This window comes from Sinocyclocheilus grahami, unplaced genomic scaffold (assembly GCF_001515645.1).
Source record: "Sinocyclocheilus grahami isolate Dianchi unplaced genomic scaffold, SAMN03320097.WGS_v1.1 scaffold714.1, whole genome shotgun sequence".
In the NCBI taxonomy this organism is placed as follows: Eukaryota; Metazoa; Chordata; class Actinopteri; order Cypriniformes; family Cyprinidae; genus Sinocyclocheilus; species Sinocyclocheilus grahami.
In genome coordinates, this window is record NW_015505893.1 from 639,366 (window position 1) to 664,037 (window position 24,672).

Here is a 24,672-nt window from a genome sequence, read left to right on the forward strand (position 1 = left end):
AGCATAAGCTGGTTGACTGGTTTTAGCTGGTCTTCAAACCTGGTCATACGTTAGAGGGGTTTTAACCACTTATTTATCTGGTCAGGCTGGAAACAATTAGCTAAAAACCAGCTAAAAGCTAGCTAGGCTGGGAGACCAGCTAAAACTAGCCTCTTCCAACTTAAACCAGCTACAAGACCAGCTAACCATGTTAGGCTGATTTTAGCTGTTTTGTTTGGTGTTTTTCAGCAGTGAAAAGGCATTACACAAATATTGAGAAAACCATTAATTTTAATTAGACGAACCTATTATTTCAGCAATACCTTTTAGTAATTAATGCGATAAACTGGAATTTCACTATTGGTTGGTCGACTCAGCACTACACCATGAAAACCTATAAGTTACTTATAGTCAGTGAAACGTATGTTGGGGACCATCAAAATAAAATGTTAGCAAATATTAAACAGTCTACTAATTCTCTAATGACTAGTCATGTAGTTGCAAAGTGGACTATTCTCAATGTTGGGAAGGTTACTTTGGAAATGTAATAGGTTACAGATTACAAGTTACCCTATTTAAAATGTAATAAGCAGAGTAACTATTTTAATTGCTTCATTAAAGTAATGTAACTGATTACATTTGATTACTTTTTGATTACTTTTCTAAATTTCTAATGAATGTTTTCATCTGATAATCATTTTCAAACATTTACTCAGCACTGATTACTGTCAGACTTTCAGAATCCATCATCATTTGAATTAAGATTATAATCATTTATTTTTAAAGCACAAAAACCAGACTTTAGCACCTCTTTTTACTTTGAGATCGTTATGTGGTTATTTACAGATTTAAAACCATAACAAGAAATAGATTAATAGCTGTGATACTGTTTTTGAAATCAAATCTTTGCATAGCTATGACAGGAAATTCTGATAATCATTTTCAAACATTTACTCAGCACTGATTACTGTCAGACTTTCAGAATCCATCATCATTTGAATTAAGATTATAATCATTTATTTTTAAAGCACGGCCTCCACAAAACCAGACTTTAGCACCTCTTTTTACTTTGAGATCGTTATGTGGTTATTTACAGATTTAAAACCATAACAAGAAATAGATTAATAGCTGTGATACTGTTTTTGAAATCAAATCTTTGCATAGCTATGACAGGAAATACAGGCATCTAACAGTTAATCTAAAAAAATAAATAAAACATATACATAAACCAAATTAGCAAATAAAACAGTTATCATATAAACGTGTCCTATTCTGTGTCCTAAACTCGTGAAACATTGGTGTCTCATATTTTAGAGCAGTCATTGAAATTTGGGAAAGAAATCAATTAAATCTGTATATGGGTGTGTGTGAAAATATACAGATGTAACCCCCTTTGTAATCATTAACATTTTTCCTAAGTAACTGTAATTCAATTACGTAATTCCGTTACATGTAACTAGTTACTCCCCAATACTGACTAATCTTTAGGAAAAGAGCTGAGGTTGTAAAAAAAAAAAGTCCAGAGGTAGACATCCACAGAACAGTAGCAACACCACAACTGAGTGGTTTATCTGGGGACGGCAACTCTGACTGGACTCTGACTAAGGTATCTAAGCCCGCTGGAAACAATCACACTGCCCCCCGTAACCCTGTTAACTCACACAGCATCAAACTCTACATCTGTGCAGTAGAAGCTGTCGCTCCTCTCAGACTGCTTCCAGCTTGCAGCAATTAACCGCATGCATGCAGCTCATGGTAATTCCCGTCTTTGGAATCATACACTATTAGGGGCTGTTTTGACCAGATTTGGTCCATTTAAGGATGGAACCGCTGAGCGATTGGCTCCAAACTCACGTGAGGTCGTCTACATAATCGTACATGTGGATTTAGAGCTCATGCTCTGTGTTAACACAAAAGCCCTTCAGAGAAGGAATGCTGATCTGGGCTTAATTACAAGAACTGGTCCAGAAACAGCATTTCCAAAACAGCCCCCGAACACTTTGACGAGAGAAAGGAACAGGACTGCTGTGTGTTTTCCTGCCATTTGACCTCCAGAGAAAGCTTTGATGAGTGAGTCAGTGGTTGTTTGTTTTATCCGGCGAGTGTGACGGTGTTTCCCACCCTGTGGACAGCATTAACACACTACTGTGAGACTAAATGAGTAAAACAGACCCGTGTCTTAAATGACTATTCAGTACTGCAGTCATAAACACTGGCCGGTGAACCTCAGAGTAAGACTCCTAATCCGAAATCACAGCTCTTTTAGTATGTACTCATTCATGTCAATTAGGATTAACACTAATTAAAGGAAAACTGCTAATTTAATTTTTATTTTCCCTAAGTGTATTCTTTATTGTTAGGGTTTGGCAGGTCACTGAATATATAACTGTCTAGCCAAAGAATTTCCATGATTTTTTCAGTTGTTACTGATTACTGGATAAATTAATTAAATAATAATTTTATTTAGGTTGCACTCACAAAGATTTATATTGGCTATAGAAATTTCCATGACTTTTCCATAACATTTTAAGATGTTAAGATGAAGAAAGAAAAATGCCTGTCTACCATTTTTTTCCTACTACAAAACAGTATTGTTTAGTGTTATACAATATTAAAGTTCTGAAAGCGCAAGGAATCACATTATAGCACCTGTGATACTCCCCTTTAGATTAGATTTATACAGTTCACAAATGAGTTTTTGTCTTTGTAGTTGTGGCATAAGAGCACATCATGCTCTAACTCTTACCTGGGACAGGGACTGTCTCTTTTCCCGGTTGCGTTTGGTCAGACTGTCTAATCCCTTCTGTGAAGAAAAGAGCAGTCCTCGTTTGTTCCGCATGCCTCGAGGATGAGAGCGAGATCGTCTCTTCAGGGTGGCCTCATCACGAGTGCATATCTGCACAAACACAAGCTCATTTAAATTATTTTTCATCTTAATGCTGCATCATCTTAATTTAATTTTTGTGATGTGTCTCAATGGTAGATTGTTTTAATGAGGTCCTTTTTTGGTATTTCACAAAATTCCCTCAAAGCATGTGACAGATCCTCACCAGCGCATGAAAGGACGAGACAGAAAAAATTCCCAGACGACCTAGCGCCATTTTAGATGGGCGTCCAGCAGTGGCTAGCAGGCTTTTTGGATTGGGCAGCTCTGTGCCCTGCAGGCTAGCCAGGTAACAGCGCATGCGGAAGAGCTCTAGGTTAAACTTCTCCAGGTTCTGTTCCCATTGCAGGATCTGTGGGTCAGAGATGAAGAAGAGAGAAATGCATTAATAGACATAAATATTATAGTTACAACAAACCAAAACATTGACAGTGACTTGTGTATGGTTAAGCACCCACACACATCAAATTTTCTTTAGAAAACATAAAAATGTAGATCATGCGAATCGGAAGGATATGGCGGTCAAGTCGGAATGCATGTACTATATAATTGGATGCTCTGAAGGCACTGTGGTGTGGTTTCTGTTCAAACACCAACATCAATGACATAATTGCCCAATTTAGCAAACCACTCATCTGAACTACCTGGCCTTTAATCTTTTGAAACGAACCACACACATATGAGTAAACATCCACACACACATCCGTTTTGTTCCTCACCTGGCTCTCAATAGCCTTCCTGTTCTTCTGGTCGCTGATGACGGATAGCTGCAGCTCTGCCATCTTCTTCATTTTGCCATCCATGTCGATCTTCTGCAGGAGAGCTCTGCTCTGGCTCTTCAGCAAATGCAGAGTGTCCTCCTTCCCCTGACGCTTCGCTAAATGTGAAGCGCTGGCAGAATGAATTGCCGTCACCCAGTTCTCAAGGTCTGTTTGGTTTGCAGCCTGCAAGTAAGAGGCGAGAGATAAGAGACAACTTGTAACCAAGAGTGTGGAAATTCTGTGTATTATATATTATGATAAAGGCCACATGCCTGAAAGAGATAGACATCTCCATAGGCATTGCTGAGGCAGAAGACATGCTCTTTCTTGGGATGCTCAGGAACTGCCTGCACAATACTATCTTCAGCAAGCACTGCGTAATGTGGTGTGCATTCCTGCTCAGGCGAGGTCTTTCCATTGGATTCACCTAACAAAAGTGTACAGCCTACAGAAGACAGGAAAACAAAGATAGAGCTTCTAACAATGAAGAAGAAACATTATCCATTGCAGCTAAATTTTGAAGACTTATAACTGAAAAATTTAATTGGCTGTGCATGTTTTACCATCTTACCTTTGAGCGTGACCCAATACTGTCTCCACTTGCGTCTTGCTACCAGCTCCAGTTTGCGGTCCTTGTGGAGGGTAATGAGGGGCTTAAAAGCCAACCAACCAGCCCTCCGCACAACACCTTGCTCCTTCTCAAACAGGAAGTCCATTTGCTCCAAGGAGCCCATTGAGCCACTGCTGCTTTCTCCTTCACCCTCCCAGACCTGGAGTCCATCAGCAGTTCCACTGCTGCTTCCAGTCTCTAGGCCTTGCATAAAGTTCTCATAGATGTTCTGCCTCAAGGCCGCACTCTGGTTCTTCTGCCCAAATGGGCCCGTTGAGGAACCAGAGCAGTCCAGCTGTGTCTGGGAGGACACTGGATTCCAAAACGGTCTGGATTCCTCTAGTGTTACCCCAGTTCCACAGCTGACGACCTCTGTAACGTCCAGAGTACTAGGTTCCTGAGGTTGGGTAGACATGAAGTGAGAAGAGAATGGCAAAGGTTAGCATGTATATGTTTTACAAGGTTGACACAATGTTGTGAAGCTTTTCACACCCTTTGCTCGGTCTTTACTCTTCCTAAAAACTCTGCAAATTATGGTCAGGCCACCAAGCATACCATTTCAAAACATCTGTAATTTGTTGTTTTAGAGAGGAATGTCTAAAAATCTAAGAATGTTTTACAGCACTGAACCCTGTTGAAAAAAAAACAGCATATGCTGGTTAGGTATGTTTTGAAGCATGGCAGCTGGTTTGAACTGGTTATGATCTGGTTTAAGCTACTGAACAGGAAATTGAATTTTAATATGATAGCATGTGCATGATAATTCTGGAGTCAAACAGGAAGGCCTGCTATGCTGACAGATTCACACTAATGCCCAATACACCAAAAAATATATATACTTTTCTCACCTGCAGCCTTCGCTTCTTCCTGCTCAGACTTCCTGTCCAATCGCTGAGGCGGCGGATGCGACTCTTGAGCGAGTCCTTCCTTGTGTTCCCATCGGGAACTGCTTTTCTGCATGGCAGGGTTTGTGAGGTGTAATTCTGGGTTTTCTGACTCTCATCCTGGGAGTTCACATCCAGGGAAGAGGTCAGTGAGGCTTGGAGGTGAGGAGCGTCCTCAAGTTGATCCGCCGCAAGGATGCCCACAGTAGGGAATGGCACAGTCATGTTGGGGTTAGTGTAAAGGTCTGATAGTCCATTATGTTCCAAATGAAGTAGCACAGAGTCTCCAATGCCACTGTCCTCCTCAGCGCGGTTAGCAATGTACCCATTACTATTGCAATCACTGCTTGCATACTGACTGCCGTGAACTGTGGGTTGGCAGGTGAGGTTACCCATATGGTTCTCAGATTGCTCTGTATTGTAACCATTAAAACATCCAAAGTCCACAGTACGTGTGGATGAGAGTGTGGTATATCCACTACTGTTGTCCGAAGGTTGGCCGGTGGTGAAGACGTTATCACACAGATCTTCTGTCCCATTCCCCCATGGCGAGTCATACCATGAACCCTCAGAGCTAAGAGAGCTCCCATTACTGGCCCTTTGGATAGCATCAACAGGTCCACTGAGACAGCTGCCCAATGACAGCTCAACATCCGGCTCCCTCCGTGCATTGGTAAACTCAACCCTCAGACTTCCATCCTCACGAAAAAGAACTTTGGGACTGCTCTTATTGTCTTTAAGTTCAGAACTGGTGCTCCTTGTAGGGGCCGGGAGGCCTCCAGTCTGTTGTCTGTAGCGTACAAAGAATCCATTTCCCTGGAATAAAAGGTTGTCATAGTCTCTGTGGCTCTCTGAATGTACTTTATCACTAGATCCCCCCTTAATGCAGTCATAATGGCGGGAGATGTAAGGTTGGCTGTTCTTGTGTGGTGAAAAAACATTTTTGTCCTTGTATCCAGAGGTGCTCTGGGAGCTCCTCCACCAAGAGTGTGGAGAGAGTGCCTCCTCTTTAGAAGTGTGCAGCTTCAGGGAGCTAGACTTTCCCTTACCAGGGATGATGAAATTGCTGTACTGACTATCTGTATTTCCCATTCTGATCTGTGAGAAAAATGATAAAGAAACATCAAGGTCATTCCATGCATCTATCTATAAGCTATCCAGCTTTCTATCCATCCATTCAACTATCCACTTAACCACCCATCCATGCACCTACACACACTTTTAAAACAACAGTAATAGAGTTTCTTTTTACCTGTTATTAAGCCAATTGTAAGAGCACACAAAGATATTCCTTCATATTTCGTATTCCTTCACAATGGTCATACTCTTTTCCTAATGTTGTCTACGGTTCTGTCTGCTCCTGCCTGGTGCAGCATCTGACTCTCACTGAGATCCTCCTCCCTTCACTGTCTCACTACCACAGCTGTTCCTCTCTCTCTCTCTCCATCGCTCATCTGTGGAGAAACAGAGGAAGGGAGGGGCATGAGTCAGTAACACACAGTCGGCTCTTGTGTGTGCAGTCTGCAGTGGGAAGCCCCACTCCAACCCCCAACCCCAAATCTAAGCAGACCTCACGCTTCTGTCCTGCTGCCACATTCCATGATGTAGCGCCGCAAGCTTTTACAAGGACAGACTTCATACAACCTCACTGTTTATTTTCAGGCTAGGAAATTCTTCACAATTTTCTTAATTTTTTTGTTTCTGAACCATAATGGTTAAGCAACTCAATCTCTCCAAGCAATGTGTTTGGACTGTACATAAAATCTTTTGAATATGTCTGGGGTAGCATTGTTTTGTCTTAAAGCCAGAAGAGGATTTGGAAAAGATCCGTAATTTGAATTTTATTAGTGGCAGGATGAAATGCTCCTCTGCTTGGGAATTCTCATATCCTGTGAACTTTACTGAGATTTAGGGGTGAGAAGGGACTTTGGGGTTCAGAGGTAGAATAATCATCCTGCCAGAGCAGCTCAAGAGGATATGGATAAGGGGGGTTGGGGAAGGACTAAAAACACACCACTCTAACCATGACCTCTAACCCTGGAGTGAGCAGTGAATGCCGCCAACACCATCTTCTTTCACACGACCAAGCTTCAATGAAGCAAGGCACAGTGTGCTTGAGATGCAGCAGGGAGGCGGACGGCTGCTTCATTATGAAAAGTACCAGCAGGGGGTGTGATGTTATGCTTCCAACACTGCAGCTTTGTAAGAGACGGAACACAGGAGCAGCCAATGAGCTTTGTCGGTTCCAGATTCCAGGCCGCAGAGGGCTGAACCAGGGCATTGTGGGATGTGTGTCCCGTCCCATTCAGAAAAGATGATCTGAATGGCAGTCGCTCACATTGTGAGCTTCTTTGTGCATCTCACTGGCCATCTGCTGCCCCAAGGAGTGAGATCAGTCACCCTCGACCCGCGCAATTCACTCATCCCAAAAGAAGCACAAAACTGTGCAGTGCCAAACTTTTCTAGAATTCAACAGACTGAGCCAAGAGCTCCTGTGTGATAAGTCAAAGGCACTTGTTGAAGGATACATGTGTGTGTTTTGTTATGTATAGGTATTTTTCCATCTGCTCTTGTCACCGAGCGTCACTGACCTTTCAGGAACTGAAATTGTGGCATATGTCTGCCACTTCTCATTCTTAGTTGTGCTGTCGTTTGACTTCAAAATATTTCCTACCAGTAATATGGGATGCTTTTATGACACTTTTTTTGATTATTGTAAGAAAAATATTCTACAGACATTAAGGCCTTGTCCACACTAATATGTTTTTAAAATGCATCTTTTTCTCTCTGCTTTGGCTTTCTGTCCACACTGAAACACTGTTTTTGTCGACAAAAACGAAGTTTTATAAAAACACTCTCCAAAGTGGATACATTTGAAAATGCCGTTTTCACGTTGTAGTGTGGATGGTGAAAATGGAGGTATTTGAAAACGATGATGCATGTTTAGTCATTTGACACATATTGTACCGATAGATATCTAGGTTTATACCAGTATTGTGCCTGTTTTGTGCTATTTACTTCCACACCTTTGCTAAAATATGTTACTTTGTACACTTCATATTACAGTCCTGCAAAGATGACAGAAAATGTACTCGCAATTGCTATCCTAAAGCAATACTTGAGAGCAGTTGCATTTTAGATCCAACATATAATCGTGAGTTGAGTGCGACCTGGACACGTCAGTGAATTGTCAGAAAATGTATGTCTGTATCGTCTCAGTGACCTTTTATGAGGTTTTAGGCATACACAGCAAGGTGAATTTAGCTTTTTCCTATATTTTCAGTGTGGATGATAAAGTTTTACAAAATGCTTAAAACCGCTAGTGTGGACAGAGAGCGTTTTGAAACAAAAATGCCATTTTCAAATGTATCCGGATTAATGTAGATGTAGCCTAAATCTTTCCGCGCCGTTGACAGAATTTTCTGTAATTTACGAAACAACGCTTTCCTGCCATTGATGGAATTTCCTGGCTCTCCGTGTTTTCACTGTTATACGGTAGGTGGCGCTATTACACATCTTCTGAAAGTGCATTGAATCCCTGGATCAAAACACGGCGAAGAAGAAGCAGAAAAAAGCGATCGCACATGAAGGCAGATGCATAAGTAAAATATGCAATAAAATAAAATAAACAGCATATAAATCAAAACTGCCTCATGTTTCCAAATGAAAATGAAGTGATATAGGACTGTGCAAGCTTTGGGGGTGTTGATAGAAGCAAGCTACTCTATCTATGTTTTCATCATCCTTCTGAAGACGTAACCTTTGACAAAAAATTAATTTTCTCAGCTTTTTGTTCAAAACGCAGCTTTTTTAATGAAACCCACAAATTCAAGAATGCATTAATACATTAAGCAGAGACTCTGTTCTTTTTTATTTTTTGACAAATTGCATGTTGAGATATTCATGCATCAAAATATTCTGGGGCAATGAAAATTTTGTGAAAATGATCAAAAATGCTGGTGGTGGCTGGACTTTCCTTATCTATATCTAGAATATCATAGAGACACAGGGTGGGCTCTGACTTTGGCAGCAAGCAAACACCCAGAACCCCCTAGAATTTTACACAGGCAAGTTCCATTCACATTTAATTTAGAAACTATAAAAGTATAGTTACCAGTTAAAGCAGGACAGTTTTATTGATTTATTGTTTTCAGTTTAAAGGCTTCCAGGTGCACATTCACATAAGTATACTTTAACAGCCTAAGACACACAGTGAATGCAGTCTCCCGATCACAGTTCTGCAGCCTTATATAAAACACGTGCACATCTACAAACACATCACACCCAGCAAACAGTGATTATGTCTTCATGGCTCGAAGAATGAGGTCATTATAAAAGTATGTATTTTTATAAAGAACAACTCAAGTGGTTTTGGGAGGGGTGGTTTTGCGTGGTGGAGGCAGCTGGCCGCCTGGAAGACCATCATGACTGGGCCTCTTGTTTGACCCAGCATGCCATAACTACCAGCACACCACGTTTAAGACAAACTACCAAACCAAAGACAACACACAGCACCAAGGAGAAGGGAGAGAGAGAAACCATTGTTTGGTCCAGGTGTTAGGGTGTGATCGCTTAATAAAAGTAATAGGTTGGATCAAAGTAAGAGACAGGAAGTGTGGAGTTGCCCCTGCACACATAGAACACACACACACACACACTTTCTTTGATTCCAAGATAATTTCTCTGAAACGGGTATTTCACAGCTCATAGCAGAGTGAAAAATAAGTGTGCTTAATTGTACTCAATGTGCATTTGTAGTGTACTTAAAATCTTAAAAGTATATAGGGTTACACTTAATTTTAAGGTGTCACAGTGTAATTATACCTTTAAGTACTGAGTAATATTAATTAACTACATGCACTTATTATATGGTTAGGTTAGGGTTAAGATAAGGGTTTGGCTTAGAGTTACTTATTGTTATTATAATGGTAAGTACATGTAACATGTCTAACAAGGGCACCTTAAAATAAAGTGTTAACGTATATTGCCATGCAGATAGTATAATGTTAATGACGAAAAAAAATAAAAAATGAAAAGTGTACTTTTAGAGAGTATAGTAATTGCAAGTATATTTTAGTTTACCAAAAATCTTTGCCAGTACATTCAGCAGTACACTTTAACCATGAATGTAATTATGCAGTTATATGTAAAGATGTACTTAAATGGGCCAAAAAGCACTCTTAAGTTCAACTAATTTCATTTTATATAAAGTAAACTATAATACATTTTCCTTTAAATGTAAATAACATGTAATTTAGCGTCCAAAAACATTACATTCAGTTCTTTTAAAGTATATTATTTCTGTAATACGTACTCTTCTTAAAGGGATACTCCACCCCAAAATGAAAATGTTGTCATTAATCACTTACCCCCGTGTCGTTCCAAACCCGTAAAAGCTTAATTCGTCTTCGGAACACAATTTAAGATATTTTGGATGAAAACCGAGAGGCTTGTGACTGTCCCATTGACTGCCCAATAAATTACACTGTCAAGGTCCAGAAAAGTATGAAAGACATCATCAGAATAGTCCATCTGCCATCAGTGGTTCAACCGTAACGTTATGAAGCGACGAGAATACTTTTTGTACGTGAAGAAATCAAAAATAACGACTTTATTCAACCATTCGTCTCCTCTGTGTCTCTCCACATCACCGTAGCGGCATTTTGGAGAATATCCACTGAATGCAAGCAGCGTACGCTCTTCTGTGTCAGCCGTGCTGCACGGATGTGCTGTTTTCGTTCAAATCAAAGCGTAAAGACACGTAGAAAACGTATCCTTGTGTCGCGGCTGACACAGAAGAGCATATGCTGCTTGCTTTCAGCAGATGTTCTCCAAAATGCCGCTACGGTGAAGTCGTTATTTTTGTTTTCTTTGCATACAAAAAGTATTCTCGTCGCTTCATAACGTTACGGTTGAACCACTGATGGCAGATGGACTATTCTGACGATGTCTTTCATACTTTTCTGGACCTTGACAGTGTTATTTACTTGGCAGTCAATGGGACAGTCACAAGCCTCCCGGTTTTCTTCCAAAATATCTTAAATTGTGTTCCGAAGACAAACAAAGCTTTTACGGGTTTGGAACGACAAGGGGGTAAGTGATTAATGACAAAATTTTCATTTTGGGTTGGAGTATCCCTTTAAGAAGTACGCAAAAGTGTACGTCTTTTTCACAGGGGAAATCATTGCATAATACAATACTAGACAATACAGGAAATAGCTTTTCCATTTGCTGTTACATCAATAATGTCAACAATAACTGACAAAGAGATGTGATGGGCCAAGGTCTGTGTGCTATCAGACAGCGATTACCTAAAACAGCACCATGCACCATCAATACAAACTGAATATACTGTAACTGCATCAAACTGCTGCCAGTTTCCAGTAAACTGTTTTTGTTGGCGCTAGACAGCAGCCCAGTCAAAAGTAATTTGTTTGGCTGCTGTTACATCAATAATGTCAACAATAACTGACAAAGGGATGTGATGGGCCAAGGTCTGTGTGCTATCAGACAGCGATTACCTAAAACAGCACCATGCACCATCAATACAAACTGAATATACTGTAACTGCATCAAACTGCTGCCAGTTTCCAGTAAACTGTTTTTGTTGGCGCTAGACAGCAGCCCAGTCAAAAGTAATTTGTGAGAATACTGCGCAAAAGCGAGGATGACAGAGATTTAGCTGATGTCAGTCTAGTAAAGAATTTGTTTAGCTTTGAAGTTAAAGGTTCACTATGTAACTTGCATGCTCATACCACCTTTATATTATAGGTGGTTGCTAATGTCAACAAGCTAGGGATGGGCGATACCACTTATTTTGTTTTCGATACGATACCGATATTTTTCAAGGCAGTATCGTCGATACTTCTGAACTAAACTTTTAAATTATGAAATGTATTAAATTATTAAATGACTAAGAGTAAAATGGGTAATGATAAGCACTTAACTTTGTTTAAAATGCATTTTAACATTTAATACGCCTTAATTGTAACTTATTAGGTTATATTTTTGTTTACACATGGTTCAAATATGTTTTTTGTTTACACATGATTCAAATCTATAAATACTACAGTTGAACTATGGTCACTTTAGTAAACCCATGGTTCATTTTCATAAGGGACTGCCAGTGACAGGCTGTTGCATGCATAAAATGCAACATTTTTATTCTGACAGTGTATGATTTCTATTAACATTACAGAATAGAACATGATCAATATTATCTTTCAACGTTCAATTTAAATAACTGTAATTGCACAAACTTTGTAGGCAACAATTTCAGTTTGTTTCTTGTGAAATAACTCAAACACCTATGTTTTTTTTTCTCTTTCCTCTGATAATAAGCATTGTTCAGGGCTGCCGTTCCCAAAAGCTTTAATGCTTTCTTATGATACTTTTGGGAAACGCAGCCGTTTGAATGCACTGTCAGAAGTGAGTGAACGCTCTCTGTGATTGATTAGTTCTGTCTTGCAACATTTGCGGTTCAGATGAGCAGGAAAATAGTTCTATCCTACACAATTACTCGCTAACATAGGCTATCGTCCAATTCAATGCATATTGTACGCATTATTTATTTTTTGTTGTTGTTGAATTAACAAAATCACTGGTAAATAAAACACACCTTAGTACAGGTCTGGGGGGAACAGCACTAGGACACAGGAAGCCAGGCTCGACCTGTTTCCTCCCACTTCCTGAGAAAGAGACTCTTATAGCCTGCCTGTGGGCAGAAAGGCAGAGCACTGCATTGGGTCAGCACTGGGATGGGTGTGTTCTTCCAGCTGCTTCCGCTGGTCTTCTGCTTTGTAATGAACATTCATCACTCAGAACCAACCAAACTAAATTTCTATGAGGAATTTGTCTTGGTTTTGATTGATCTTTTCTGAATTACATGACTTGCTTGAATTCTGTGCAAATCTTTAAGGAAAGTCCAAATGGCACTACATTGTGTTCACCTATTATCTTACTTCGATACACAAGACCGAAATCTTCTTTAGCTCAAATCAGACCAAAATCGTTTTGTACAGCTAATGCTATGATGGTTTCAGTTGCGGAAACCACAGGATAATGACGTATTGACAGCACTGAACGTGTTTTAGAATAATCCTGCATTCCATGAGAGTCAAATATTCCTTGAGAAAAAAAGAAGCACACAGCATACTTAAGAAAAAGTACTTATTATGGAAATTAAATGCAATTATCTGAACTGAAGAATTCCTTTATTTGACCCACTTAAGTACATCTTTATATGTAACAGGACACACTCAATTTTATAATTACTTTGATTGTCTTTTAAATGTGGTTAATGTGTATTGCCAAATGCACTGACAAGCATTTATGGTAAACTAAAATACATTTTAATGTAATGTTTTTTTCATATATATTTAAATACATTTGTAACTATGAAGTTGCAATTTAGTATCTTTAAAATATATGAACTTTGAATGTAATATCAAACAACACTACAGTAAAATTCAAATCTAGTACATTCCATTTCCATTCCAAGCAATAAGTGTACTTCTTTAAAGCTTGACAAAAGATTATTAAAACTTGATTAAACATGTACCTTAAAGTACTACAGTTTCTTATGAATATACTTTTATGACTAAGTTACACTACATGTGCGCATTAATTTCAGTTTTCTGAGGCTCAGATGATGTATTTTTAAAAAATGGCAATGTAAGTAGACGCAAAAAGATGACTGGTTCGTTCTGCAGTTTTTGGAGTATTTTAATGTCGTATTTATTGGGACGGTGCGCTTTACTCTGGAAGACTAACATTTGACCACTGCAATGTTTTAGCACCTGACTCCCACCAGCTAAGCACACAAGCACACAGTTGCTGCCCACTAATGGACAGGATGCTGCGGTTACAGCTAAACCCAAGTAAACACAGCAATCCTACACCTTAAACACACAGCAGCACACCTAACACACAAAATCAACAACATCCCAATGCATCTTTCTTAAAAAAATATATATATACAAGTATTTTATTATTTGCTTAGACTTCATTGCTTGTATTAACAATGTCAATTAACAATTAGCAATAGCAATGATTTGTTTTCACTGGTTGTTGCAGTGTATGTACATCCCTCTCAGGTAATCCGATCACGATTGATCAAGCAAAACATTTTGCTGTTTAAACCTGGTAGTATCATGGGTCTCAGTTGTGTCTCCTTGTGATCAAATTTCAAAGAGATCTCTGATTTCATTAGTACATATTACATCATTTGTGTGAAGTTATTGATGCACGTTTAGGCCAAATATTAAAAAAGTTAAACAAATAACAAAAAGGCCCACTTGACTCATTTCCAAATACACTATTCAAGCTCAATGATTGAGTCATTTGCTGACTTGTGAGCACTGGTACCTCTGGAAAACCAAAAGTGTTTAAAGAAACTAAAATGTGCTTTTCTGAGTAAAGCATGGCATTACACCAAAGACAGATTTCACCAAGTTACAGAACTGAAATGCCAATTCTCTTCACTGATAAAAGACCAGTCTTCCAGGTATGTCTTTCTCATATTGTCAAAGAAAAGAGTCATTTCCTTTGGCCATACACTGTTCTAGAGCCTTTTCCTGTCAGTGAGCTACTGACCAATCAGAAAAGGCCTTTTCTTTTTAAATGTTGCAGAGAAATCAGTCCACCCATCCATGTCAGTTCCGTTTAGGTAGTCTTGGTCAAACATGCATGGGAATAAGGTTGGTGTACTATTCCTTACAACACTGACAGCTCTGCATCTTAAAAATTAAATTGGAATCTCAGTTCTTCTTCTTCTTCTTCCCATCCGAGAACATCTACTGTAAGGGTTTCAGTATACTTCATTCACCTGCTCCACAGTTTAGCTTTAGTTTAGTTTGTTTTTGAGCACTCCGATCACTCACATATGTGTTGTTATCCTTGCACAAGTTTTCGCAGACACAAAAATCATTCTGATGATGAAAATAACATTATACAGACTCAGTGAGAAAAATACAGACAAGGGAAGTATACTTTGGGCTAAAGAAAACTCATCTTCTGAACTAAAAGACACCTTTGTTGGTCACATGGATGTTTGTAGAGTCAGCCGCACCCTTGTCGGCTGGTGCTCATTAAATGCTTCGCTTCTAACGTTTGCTGAAGTTGTTTTCACATTCAGTCATCCTCTTCTGCAAAAGAACCTCCTCTGGGCTGAAAGGAACATGTAAACAAACCCAAAAGGACACTTCGCTCTTACATAACAGGGCTGCAGTTTGTGGTTCCTGTCTACACCAAAAATCTGATCTCACCACCGGGAATTTAAGAGGCGTGCCTCTTACACAACACAGCACGAGCGCTGGACAGAATGGAAAATATTGTTGGAGAAACACTCATAGGCAGAGGAGAACACGTAGACTCAGAACAGATTTCAACTACGCTGTACACATCTGAATGCAATACTAGTTTTGTTTGCTAAAGCAAGCATCAACTGCACATGGGTCTTAGCATGACATATTTTTGAGAAATTGTCTTGCAATGCGTGGAAGCCAAATATAAAGTCTTATTGCAAGATATAGCCGCAATGACGAAAAAAGTGGCAATTACAAGAAATAAAGTTGTAATTCTGAGATATAGCCACCTTGTGAAACAAAAAGTCATAATAATGAGTAATAAAGTCGCAACTACATGAAATAAAGTTACAACTGTTAGATATGATGACTTCCATAGCAATGCTGTCAGATAAATTAAAAAGGATGAGAAAAAGTAATGTTTTTTTCATATATATTTAAATACATTTGTAACTATGAAGTTGCAATTTAGTATCTTTAAAATATATGAACTTTGAATGTAATATCAAACAACACTACAGTAAAATTCAAATCTAGTACATTCCATTTCCATTCCAAGCAATAAGTGTACTTCTTTAAAGCTTGACAAAAGATTATTAAAACTTGATTAAACATGTACCTTAAAGTACTACAGTTTCTTATGAATATACTTTTATGACTAAGTTACACTACATGTGCACATTAATTTCAGTTTTCTGAGGCTCAGATGATGTATTTTTAAAAAATGGCAATGTAAGTAGACGCAAAAAGATGACTGGTTCGTTCTGCAGTTTTTGGAGTATTTTAATGTCGTATTTATTGGGACGGTGCGCTTTACTCTGGAAGACTAACATTTGACCACTGCAATGTTTTAGCACCTGACTCCCACCAGCTAAGCACACAAGCACACAGTTGCTGCCCACTAATGGACAGGATGCTGCGGTTACAGCTAAACCCAAGTAAACACAGCAATCCTACACCTTAAACACACAGCAGCACACCTAACACACAAAATCAACAACATCCCAATGCATCTTTCTTAAAAAAATATATATATACAAGTATTTTATTATTTGCTTAGACTTCATTGCTTGTATTAACAATGTCAATTAACAATTAGCAATAGCAATGATTTGTTTTCACTGGTTGTTGCAGTGTATGTACATCCCTCTCAGGTAATCCGATCACGATTGATCAAGCAAAACATTTTGCTGTTTAAACCTGGTAGTATCATGGGTCTCAGTTGTGTCTCCTTGTGATCAAATTTCAAAGAGATCTCTGATTTCATTAGTACATATTACATCATTTGTGTGAAGTTATTGATGCACGTTTAGGCCAAATATTAAAAAAGTAAAACAAATAACAAAAAGGCCCACTTGACTCATTTCCAAATACACTATTCAAGCTCAATGATTGAGTCATTTGCTGACTTGTGAGCACTGGTACCTCTGGAAAAGCAAAAGTGTTTAAAGAAACTAAAATGTGCTTTTCTGAGTAAAGCATGGCATTACACCAAAGACAGATTTCACCAAGTTACAGAACTGAAATGCCAATTCTCTTCACTGATAAAAGACCAGTCTTCCAGGTATGTCTTTCTCATATTGTCAAAGAAAAGAGTCATTTCCTTTGGCCATACACTGTTCTAGAGCCTTTTCCTGTCAGTGAGCTACTGACCAATCAGAAAAGGCCTTTTCTTTTTAAATGTTGCAGAGAAATCAGTCCACCCATCCATGTCAGTTCCGTTTAGGTAGTCTTGGTCAAACATGCATGGGAATAAGGTTGGTGTACTATTCCTTACAACACTGACAGCTCTGCATCTTAAAAATTAAATTGGAATCTCAGTTCTTCTTCTTCTTCTTCCCATCCGAGAACATCTACTGTAAGGGTTTCAGTATACTTCATTCACCTGCTCCACAGTTTAGCTTTAGTTTAGTTTGTTTTTGAGCACTCCGATCACTCACATATGTGTTGTTATCCTTGCACAAGTTTTCGCAGACACAAAAATCATTCTGATGATGAAAATAACATTATACAGACTCAGTGAGAAAAATACAGACAAGGGAAGTATACTTTGGGCTAAAGAAAACTCATCTTCTGAACTAAAAGACACCTTTGTTGGTCACATGGATGTTTGTAGAGTCAGCCGCACCCTTGTCGGCTGGTGCTCATTAAATGCTTCGCTTCTAACGTTTGCTGAAGTTGTTTTCACATTCAGTCATCCTCTTCTGCAAAAGAACCTCCTCTGGGCTGAAAGGAACATGTAAACAAACCCAAAAGGACACTTCGCTCTTACATAACAGGGCTGCAGTTTGTGGTTCCTGTCTACACCAAAAATCTGATCTCACCACCGGGAATTTAAGAGGCGTGCCTCTTACACAACACAGCACGAGCGCTGGACAGAATGGAAAATATTGTTGGAGAAACACTCATAGGCAGAGGAGAACACGTAGACTCAGAACAGATTTCAACTACGCTGTACACATCTGAATGCAATACTAGTTTTGTTTGCTAAAGCAAGCATCAACTGCACATGGGTCTTAGCATGACATATTTTTGAGAAATTGTCTTGCAATGCGTGGAAGCCAAATATAAAGTCTTATTGCAAGATATAGCCGCAATGACGAAAAAAGTGGCAATTACAAGAAATAAAGTTGTAATTCTGAGATATAGCCACCTTGTGAAACAAAAAGTCATAATAATGAGTAATAAAGTCGCAACTACATGAAATAAAGTTACAACTGTTAGATATGATGACTTCCATAGCAATGCTGTCAGATAAATTCAAAAGGATGAGAAAAATGGTTGAGTCACTTGACAAGCCATAATGACAAGAAATAAAGTTGTAATTATATGAAATAAAGTCAATGTTGTGAGAAAAAGTCGTAATTACAACAAGTCAACTACAGTTAAAGGTAGGGTAGGCGATTTCAGAAAGGCTAGCGATAGCAAGCTAGCTTTGAAAGCAAGATCCCCATCCTCCCTGCGTAATCACTTTGCAAATCCACGCCTCCTCCAAAACACATAAACGCGCACAGACTGACCAGAGACTAACCTTCGACGCGATGAGAAATGGCATTGGTGGAGGATTGAATTTCTCATGTCTCATTTCCCGGTGAGAAAACATTACAGTACAAAGCGCATAATATTACAATAATATCGCTTTTCATTCTCACTGGAATGCGCTGATGGCGTATCATGTCTGCGAAAAAGGGTGCGCAGAGCTATGCAAAATACAGATTTGACAGGCAGGCAGGACAGCCTATCGTAATGTTCGGACCGAGCATTTTGATTGGAGGAACATTTTATGGTCCTACGCCTTCCACAGATGATATAAATACATATAAATACATTTAGACCACTTAACTTGGTCTGAAGAGAATTTCAAACAGAATAACAAATAATGTTTTGAACCAAAACACCTACCCAGCTTTTAAGAACTTGTCCAAAACTTTGTGCTATAGACCAGTGGTTTTCAAACCTCTCCATGGAGTACCCCAGGCACTGCACATTTTGTATGTCTCCCTATATCTGACACACCCACTTCAGGTCTTGCAGTCTCCACTAATGAGCTGATGAGTTGAATCAGGTGTGATAGATGAGGGAGACATACAAAATGTGCAGTGCTGGGGTGTATTCCAGAAAGCACGGTTAACTTACCGTCAGCTAAACCCTGAACTTTCAGTTGATTAACCCCAAACCTTGCTTACTCGAGGTATGTGGTTCCAAAAACGCATCCGGGAGTAAGTTCATTCAACTCAAGACATTCTCAACAGAGCGACGAATCGACGAGTCACTATGGAAACGGATGCTAAGAAAAAGCAGGCATCCTGTTTCTTTCTTCTTCTTCTGTTCAATGGTCGTTTACATGCTTACTGCATATCGCTAACTAATTGATGGTTGTGCAATCATTTAGATTTTTTTCCATTTAATCTTTAATCCTTGAGAATATGAATTATATTATATTTGCTTGATGCTAATTATTTAAGTCTTATCAGATATGTATTTTGATTTTGAATTTAGACATTATAGAAAATGCCGATACATGTGTGAGATGATAATATAAAATGTAATAAATAAATATATATAATATAATAAATTAAACATATATATATATATATATATAATAGGCTACATATTGTAATATTATATAATGTTTTGCCCACTGAAGGCTCGTCAGTAGATCACACGTGCGCTGATAGCAGGTTAGGTCTGGAGCAGGTTATCTTCAGAGAGCAAGTTGCTATGGTTACTTACATACCCTGAAAGTTACCTCCGATTTTGGAACCGAAAGCTGAGATTATCCGCTCGCTTATCCTCAAACATACCCGGGTATGTCACATAAACTGCTTTTTGGAATACCCCCCTGGTGGTACTCCACGACAGGTTTGAGCACCACTACTATAGACAATAATGATATGGCAGATTGTTTGGCTTGAAACTGAGGAATGTACTATTTTATTCCAAGCTTCTGCACGTTCACATGTAAGGCAATAAAATGGCCAAAAAATTCCATGAACTTACATTGAATGAGAAATGTACACTATGAGAGGGTCTGTGCTGTTTTGACTTGGGCCATTAAGTAAACACCCAGAACACCCTCACAACCAATTAGTAACACCTTTTTAACCACCTACAACACCCTAGCAACGTCTATATGAGCAAACAGCATTCATATTTCTAGTTTAACCTACATTATGGTTCAAAGAGGTTCACATAAAGTCTTTATGGGAAAAAGCGCTCTGTTTAATGCACATTAAATCCTTAATCTCACAGGATTTCAGAGCTCCCAGTTTATCGTTTCACTACTCAAGACTCTATGGCTTAGCTGGGTTGGCCACATTTCTCTTGCATTCTAATGATATACTCTTAAAAATAAAGGTGCTTCACGATGCCATAGAAGAACCTTTTTGTCTAAATGGTTCCATAAAGAACCTTTAACATCTGAAGAACCTTTCTGTTTCACAAAGAACACCCTCACAACCAATTAGTAACACCCTGGCAACCACCTACAACACCCTAGCAACGTCTATATGAGCAAACAGCATTCATATTTCTAGTTTAACCTACATTATGGTTCAAAGAGGTTCACATAAAGTCTTTATGGGAAAAAGCGCTCTGTTTAATGCACATTAAATCCTTAATCTCACAGGATTTCAGAGCTCCCAGTTTATCGTTTCACTACTCAAGACTCTATGGCTTAGCTGGGTTGGCCACATTTCTCTTGCATTCTAATGATATACTCTTAAAAATAAAGGTGCTTCACGATGCCATAGAAGAACCTTTTTGTCTAAATGGTTCCATAAAGAACCTTTAACATCTGAAGAACCTTTCTGTTTCACAAAAGTTTCTTTGTGGTGAAAGAAGGTTCTTCAGATTTTAAAAGGTAAGAAAGAGATGTTTTTTTAAAGAACCTTTGACTGAATGGTTCTTTGTGGAACCAAAAATGGTTCTTCTATGGCATCGCTTGAAGAACCTTTTGAAGCACCTTTATTTTTAAGAGTGTATCTGTGATATGAAAAACTATAATGAAGTGATTAATAATATGTTTTGTCAATGTACTGTTCAATATCAATTCTAATTCAAAATGTCAGAGTAACTATTGCTGTGATTACTGTTGTAGGCAAACGAGACTCTTTTTAGCACAGAGTTAAGATATGCATTCTGACTAACTTGTAACCAAACGTTTGTGGTTTGTTTGAAAATGCTGTTGCAAACCCCCTTATTCACACCCTGCACTTCCAACATATTTCCGCAGGCTGGCTGAAGCCCTGATAAACAGTTGTCTGGATGAGGGAGAGAATAGGAGTCATCTGTCCTGGAAACTGAAGAGAAACACTGCATGTGTAATTAAAAGCAGCTGTGGCTGAAGGCTGATCATTATACTGGGGGGAAGGCCTGGGAAAAGTGGATGATTTCATGAGGAGCCCATCTTAAAAAGCTTATAATGTATGTAGCGTTCTGTGTTTTACTTAGCAGTTCAGTAAGAGATGGGAAAACATTTCTGTTTATCACCAGAGGGTTGGAGCACACTGGGAATAAAACCATCTCTTAGTCTATGGTAAATCTCATTAGAGAAACCAGAGAAAACAAACTGTTAAAATAGTGACGGTATGTTTCTTTTCTCCAACTGGAAACAGAAGCATTTCTCTTAGAGTTTACAGCAAATCATTTGATAATGAGGGACACAAAGACGACATGCTGGCGCACAGCTTTCCCCAGGTCTATTATTAAAACACAAGCGGGATGCTGATAAGATCATATTTTACAGTTAAATAGCTGAGCGGCTGATTCGAGGTCCTTGAGTTTCCAGTGTGGTGTGACCACAGTAAGCCCCCGAACTGCTCAGTGCCCCCCTCACCCAAAAGGACGCCTAGACTAACCGACCTACGGCTCCCAAAATTACAGCCATGGGCACGCAGCACTCCTCATTACTATGTGCTACATGACTAAAACTCACCATTTCTTGGACACTTGTGTGTCCGCATGAGACAAGAATACTAATGGCATGTTAAACCATAACTATTCAGGCTGATGTAAAGGCATCCATGTATCAGATGAGAAAACTTTGTCTTGACCATAATGACATATCATGGGATTGGGATTTTTACTAAGGTGGTATGTGCATATCTGAGACTAAGGGCCAGATTCACTAAACATGGCAGTAAGATCACAAACTCATAAAAGCACTGATGGAAGTGGAAAGTTCTGCTGGTGATCTGCTCACAAATGCACAAAATAAAGAACAGACATAGCCGGCTCATTTCCATAAAGGCCAACACAACCTACCAAGAGCAGTGCAAAAATTAGTGTAAGATCACAAACAAGTAGAGCTGATGATGATCAGGTGCAGGTAATCTACTAACAACATAGGTGCCAAATGGGTTAATGCTTTATTGGGCATTAAATAATGGTGCAAATACCAGTAAATCACCTTGCATGATTCATTTAAATACTCTCCTCATATAAATTTTGCATCTGAAAGGGAAAACTCCTACAAACACAATAAAGTCAGCAACAAAAATAACTGTGTCCACGCTTTTAATCACTAAGTTTTTTACTGTGTTTTTAGTCAATCCTGACATTAGTTTTTTTTTTGTTGCAAAAAGAAGGTTTGTTCTATTGGAAGCTGTAAGTAAATCTAGCCCTAAATGTATATTTAGAATATTATGTATATAGTAAAGGAAAGGAAATATTTAAGGTGAGGATCATACTTTATTGATTAAATTTTCTGAAATAAGATGAGATGCCAGCAGTATTTAAACCAATAACTATTATTTCAATAAAAAAGATCTAGAAGCATAGCAGGCAGCGCAACAAGAAATGTTGCTTTAGTAATGGTTTTCAAGTTAGGTCAAAATAAACACAAAAAATACATTTCTATCCAGAAAGCATTCGATTTCCTGAGTTTGCCAAAAGCAGGCAATTTTACCAAGGATGTATGAGAAAAACGGTGACCTGTTCAAGAAAGTGCATCAGGGATGACGTATTTCTGTATAGGCCAAAACCAGGAAACCAGCATTTTAGCACTTCCAGTTACATTATCCTGAATTCAATGGGGTTTTTGAATAGGTTATTGATTGAATGCATGAAATAAGGTGTGTGGTTAAGCCAACCTCAATATATTTTCACATTTTATTCTATTAAATAAAACATAACTGTAATACTGCCTAGTGTTTTACTTGTTGAAAAAGATGGTTGCTAACAAGTTGCTGTCAATATTAAACAATATTTAACATTATTGCTTTCACAGTCTCATTGTATTTATAATTGTGACGTTGTAAACTATTTTAACTCAAACTTTCAGGGAAAATGTTTTTTAAATAAAGACTAAAGGAGTTGTCGGGAGTTGATGTTGAAGTTGGTGAACCATGGTGTAGTTTTTTTTCTTCTGACGATTGTATTCCAAACTCATAAATGTTGTGTACATATGTGAAGTTTAGCATGATGAACATAAGAAACCGTGCATTTTTGTTGGTCACAGAACTTAATTTCTGCAACAAACCAAAAGCTGTTGGAAAAATCCTATGGGTTCCCTTTCATGGGAACTTCGAACTGCGTCCTCTAGGGGTTGCTATGGGGAACGCCTCGTTGTGACCCGTGTCTGAAGCATACATTGAAAAAACACCAACTCATTGGCCGGCGACAGCCATGACGTCACTACCGGGGCGACTATAGTATAAATAGGTGCCGGGCGTACACATCATTCTCTTCTTCGTCTTCATTGACTGTTTTGTTTGAAGCGTGCATTTCTGTGGTAAGAGCGATCTCTATTCATCTCATTATGGCGAGCACTAGCAAAGCGTTTAAGGATGTGTGCATCCGTGTTGACGTTGTTTAAAATCTGACGACATACACGATCTATGCGTTATTTGTTTGGGCGAAGAGCATGCACGCGATGCCTCCGAGGGGGCAATCGGCATGCACTGCGAGTGTTTTTTCCAAGGGAAAAAGCTCCGCTCTCGTTTGTCTCTCTTTTCGAGGAAAAGGGGGCAGCCGTCTGCTTCCTGCGATTCAGGCCCCGCCGCTGCTGAGGCACGGAAGGGAATGAGCTCGTGGGGATCGCAGGTGGATCTGGTCGATGAGTTTGAAGAGGGGTTCCCTTTCGCGATCGTCGGCTGTGCACAAGAGTGAGCCGCTGAAGGATGATGTTATTTCATTAACATTGTCTGATTTAGGGGCCAGTGCTCTGCTGTGATCAGCCCAGCAAAAGCAGGAAATGTCTGAGGAGGGCAAAGAAGCTGAGGCTGAGCCTTCCCAATCCTCCTGCCCTGCGTATGATGAGCTTTTGGAAACTATGGATCGCGCCACGGTGAGGTTTTACTTGCCGTGAAGCGGGTGAAGAAAGTGATGTCACGAAATATCTTGATGAACGTTATTTTTCTGGTCATAACCCTCCAGCTCAGGTGAGCCTTCCTTTCTTCCTGTTTTCCATATAAAGATTGAGAAGGAATGGAAGAGGCTGTTTTTTCCTCACGCATCCATCGATTCCAGCATACGAGTTATGCCAATATCGTGGCGATGCGCGAAAGCGGTTATGAGAAGATGCCCCTATATGGAGACGCTGGACAGCTATCTCTCTATGGGTGAGACGTTCTCTAAGACTCCCCTCCTTGACATCTCGCTCAGACGCCAGGGCATAAACAGGTCGGGCTGCCGCTTCTTTGCACACAATGGTGATGCTCCAAGCATTTAAGGCTGACCTGCTGAAAGACCGGGATAGCAGTCTTTACGAAGTCCAGGTCTGAGCCCGAACAACCCTGGGGTCCTAGCC

At 39.2% G+C, this 24,672-nt stretch overlaps 1 protein-coding gene across 3 annotated transcripts in view; it reads right to left on the reverse strand.

Annotated features, from left to right (window-relative positions):
- Positions 1–24,672, reverse strand: part of tiam2b (TIAM Rac1 associated GEF 2b) — a 56,558-nt gene that overhangs the window by 22,317 nt on the left and 9,569 nt on the right. For all 3 annotated transcript variants that reach the window (XM_016244328.1, XM_016244327.1, XM_016244326.1), the window contains exons 2-7: positions 5,083–6,216; positions 4,196–4,631; positions 3,897–4,069; positions 3,583–3,807; positions 3,030–3,215; positions 2,726–2,875 (exon numbers count right to left, since the gene is read on the reverse strand). In XM_016244328.1, the coding sequence (XP_016099814.1) occupies positions 2,726–2,875; positions 3,030–3,215; positions 3,583–3,807; positions 3,897–4,069; positions 4,196–4,631; positions 5,083–6,210 (2,298 nt within the window). In that variant the 5' untranslated portion in view covers positions 6,211–6,216. The remainder of the gene's footprint in view (positions 1–2,725; positions 2,876–3,029; positions 3,216–3,582; positions 3,808–3,896; positions 4,070–4,195; positions 4,632–5,082; positions 6,217–24,672) is intronic.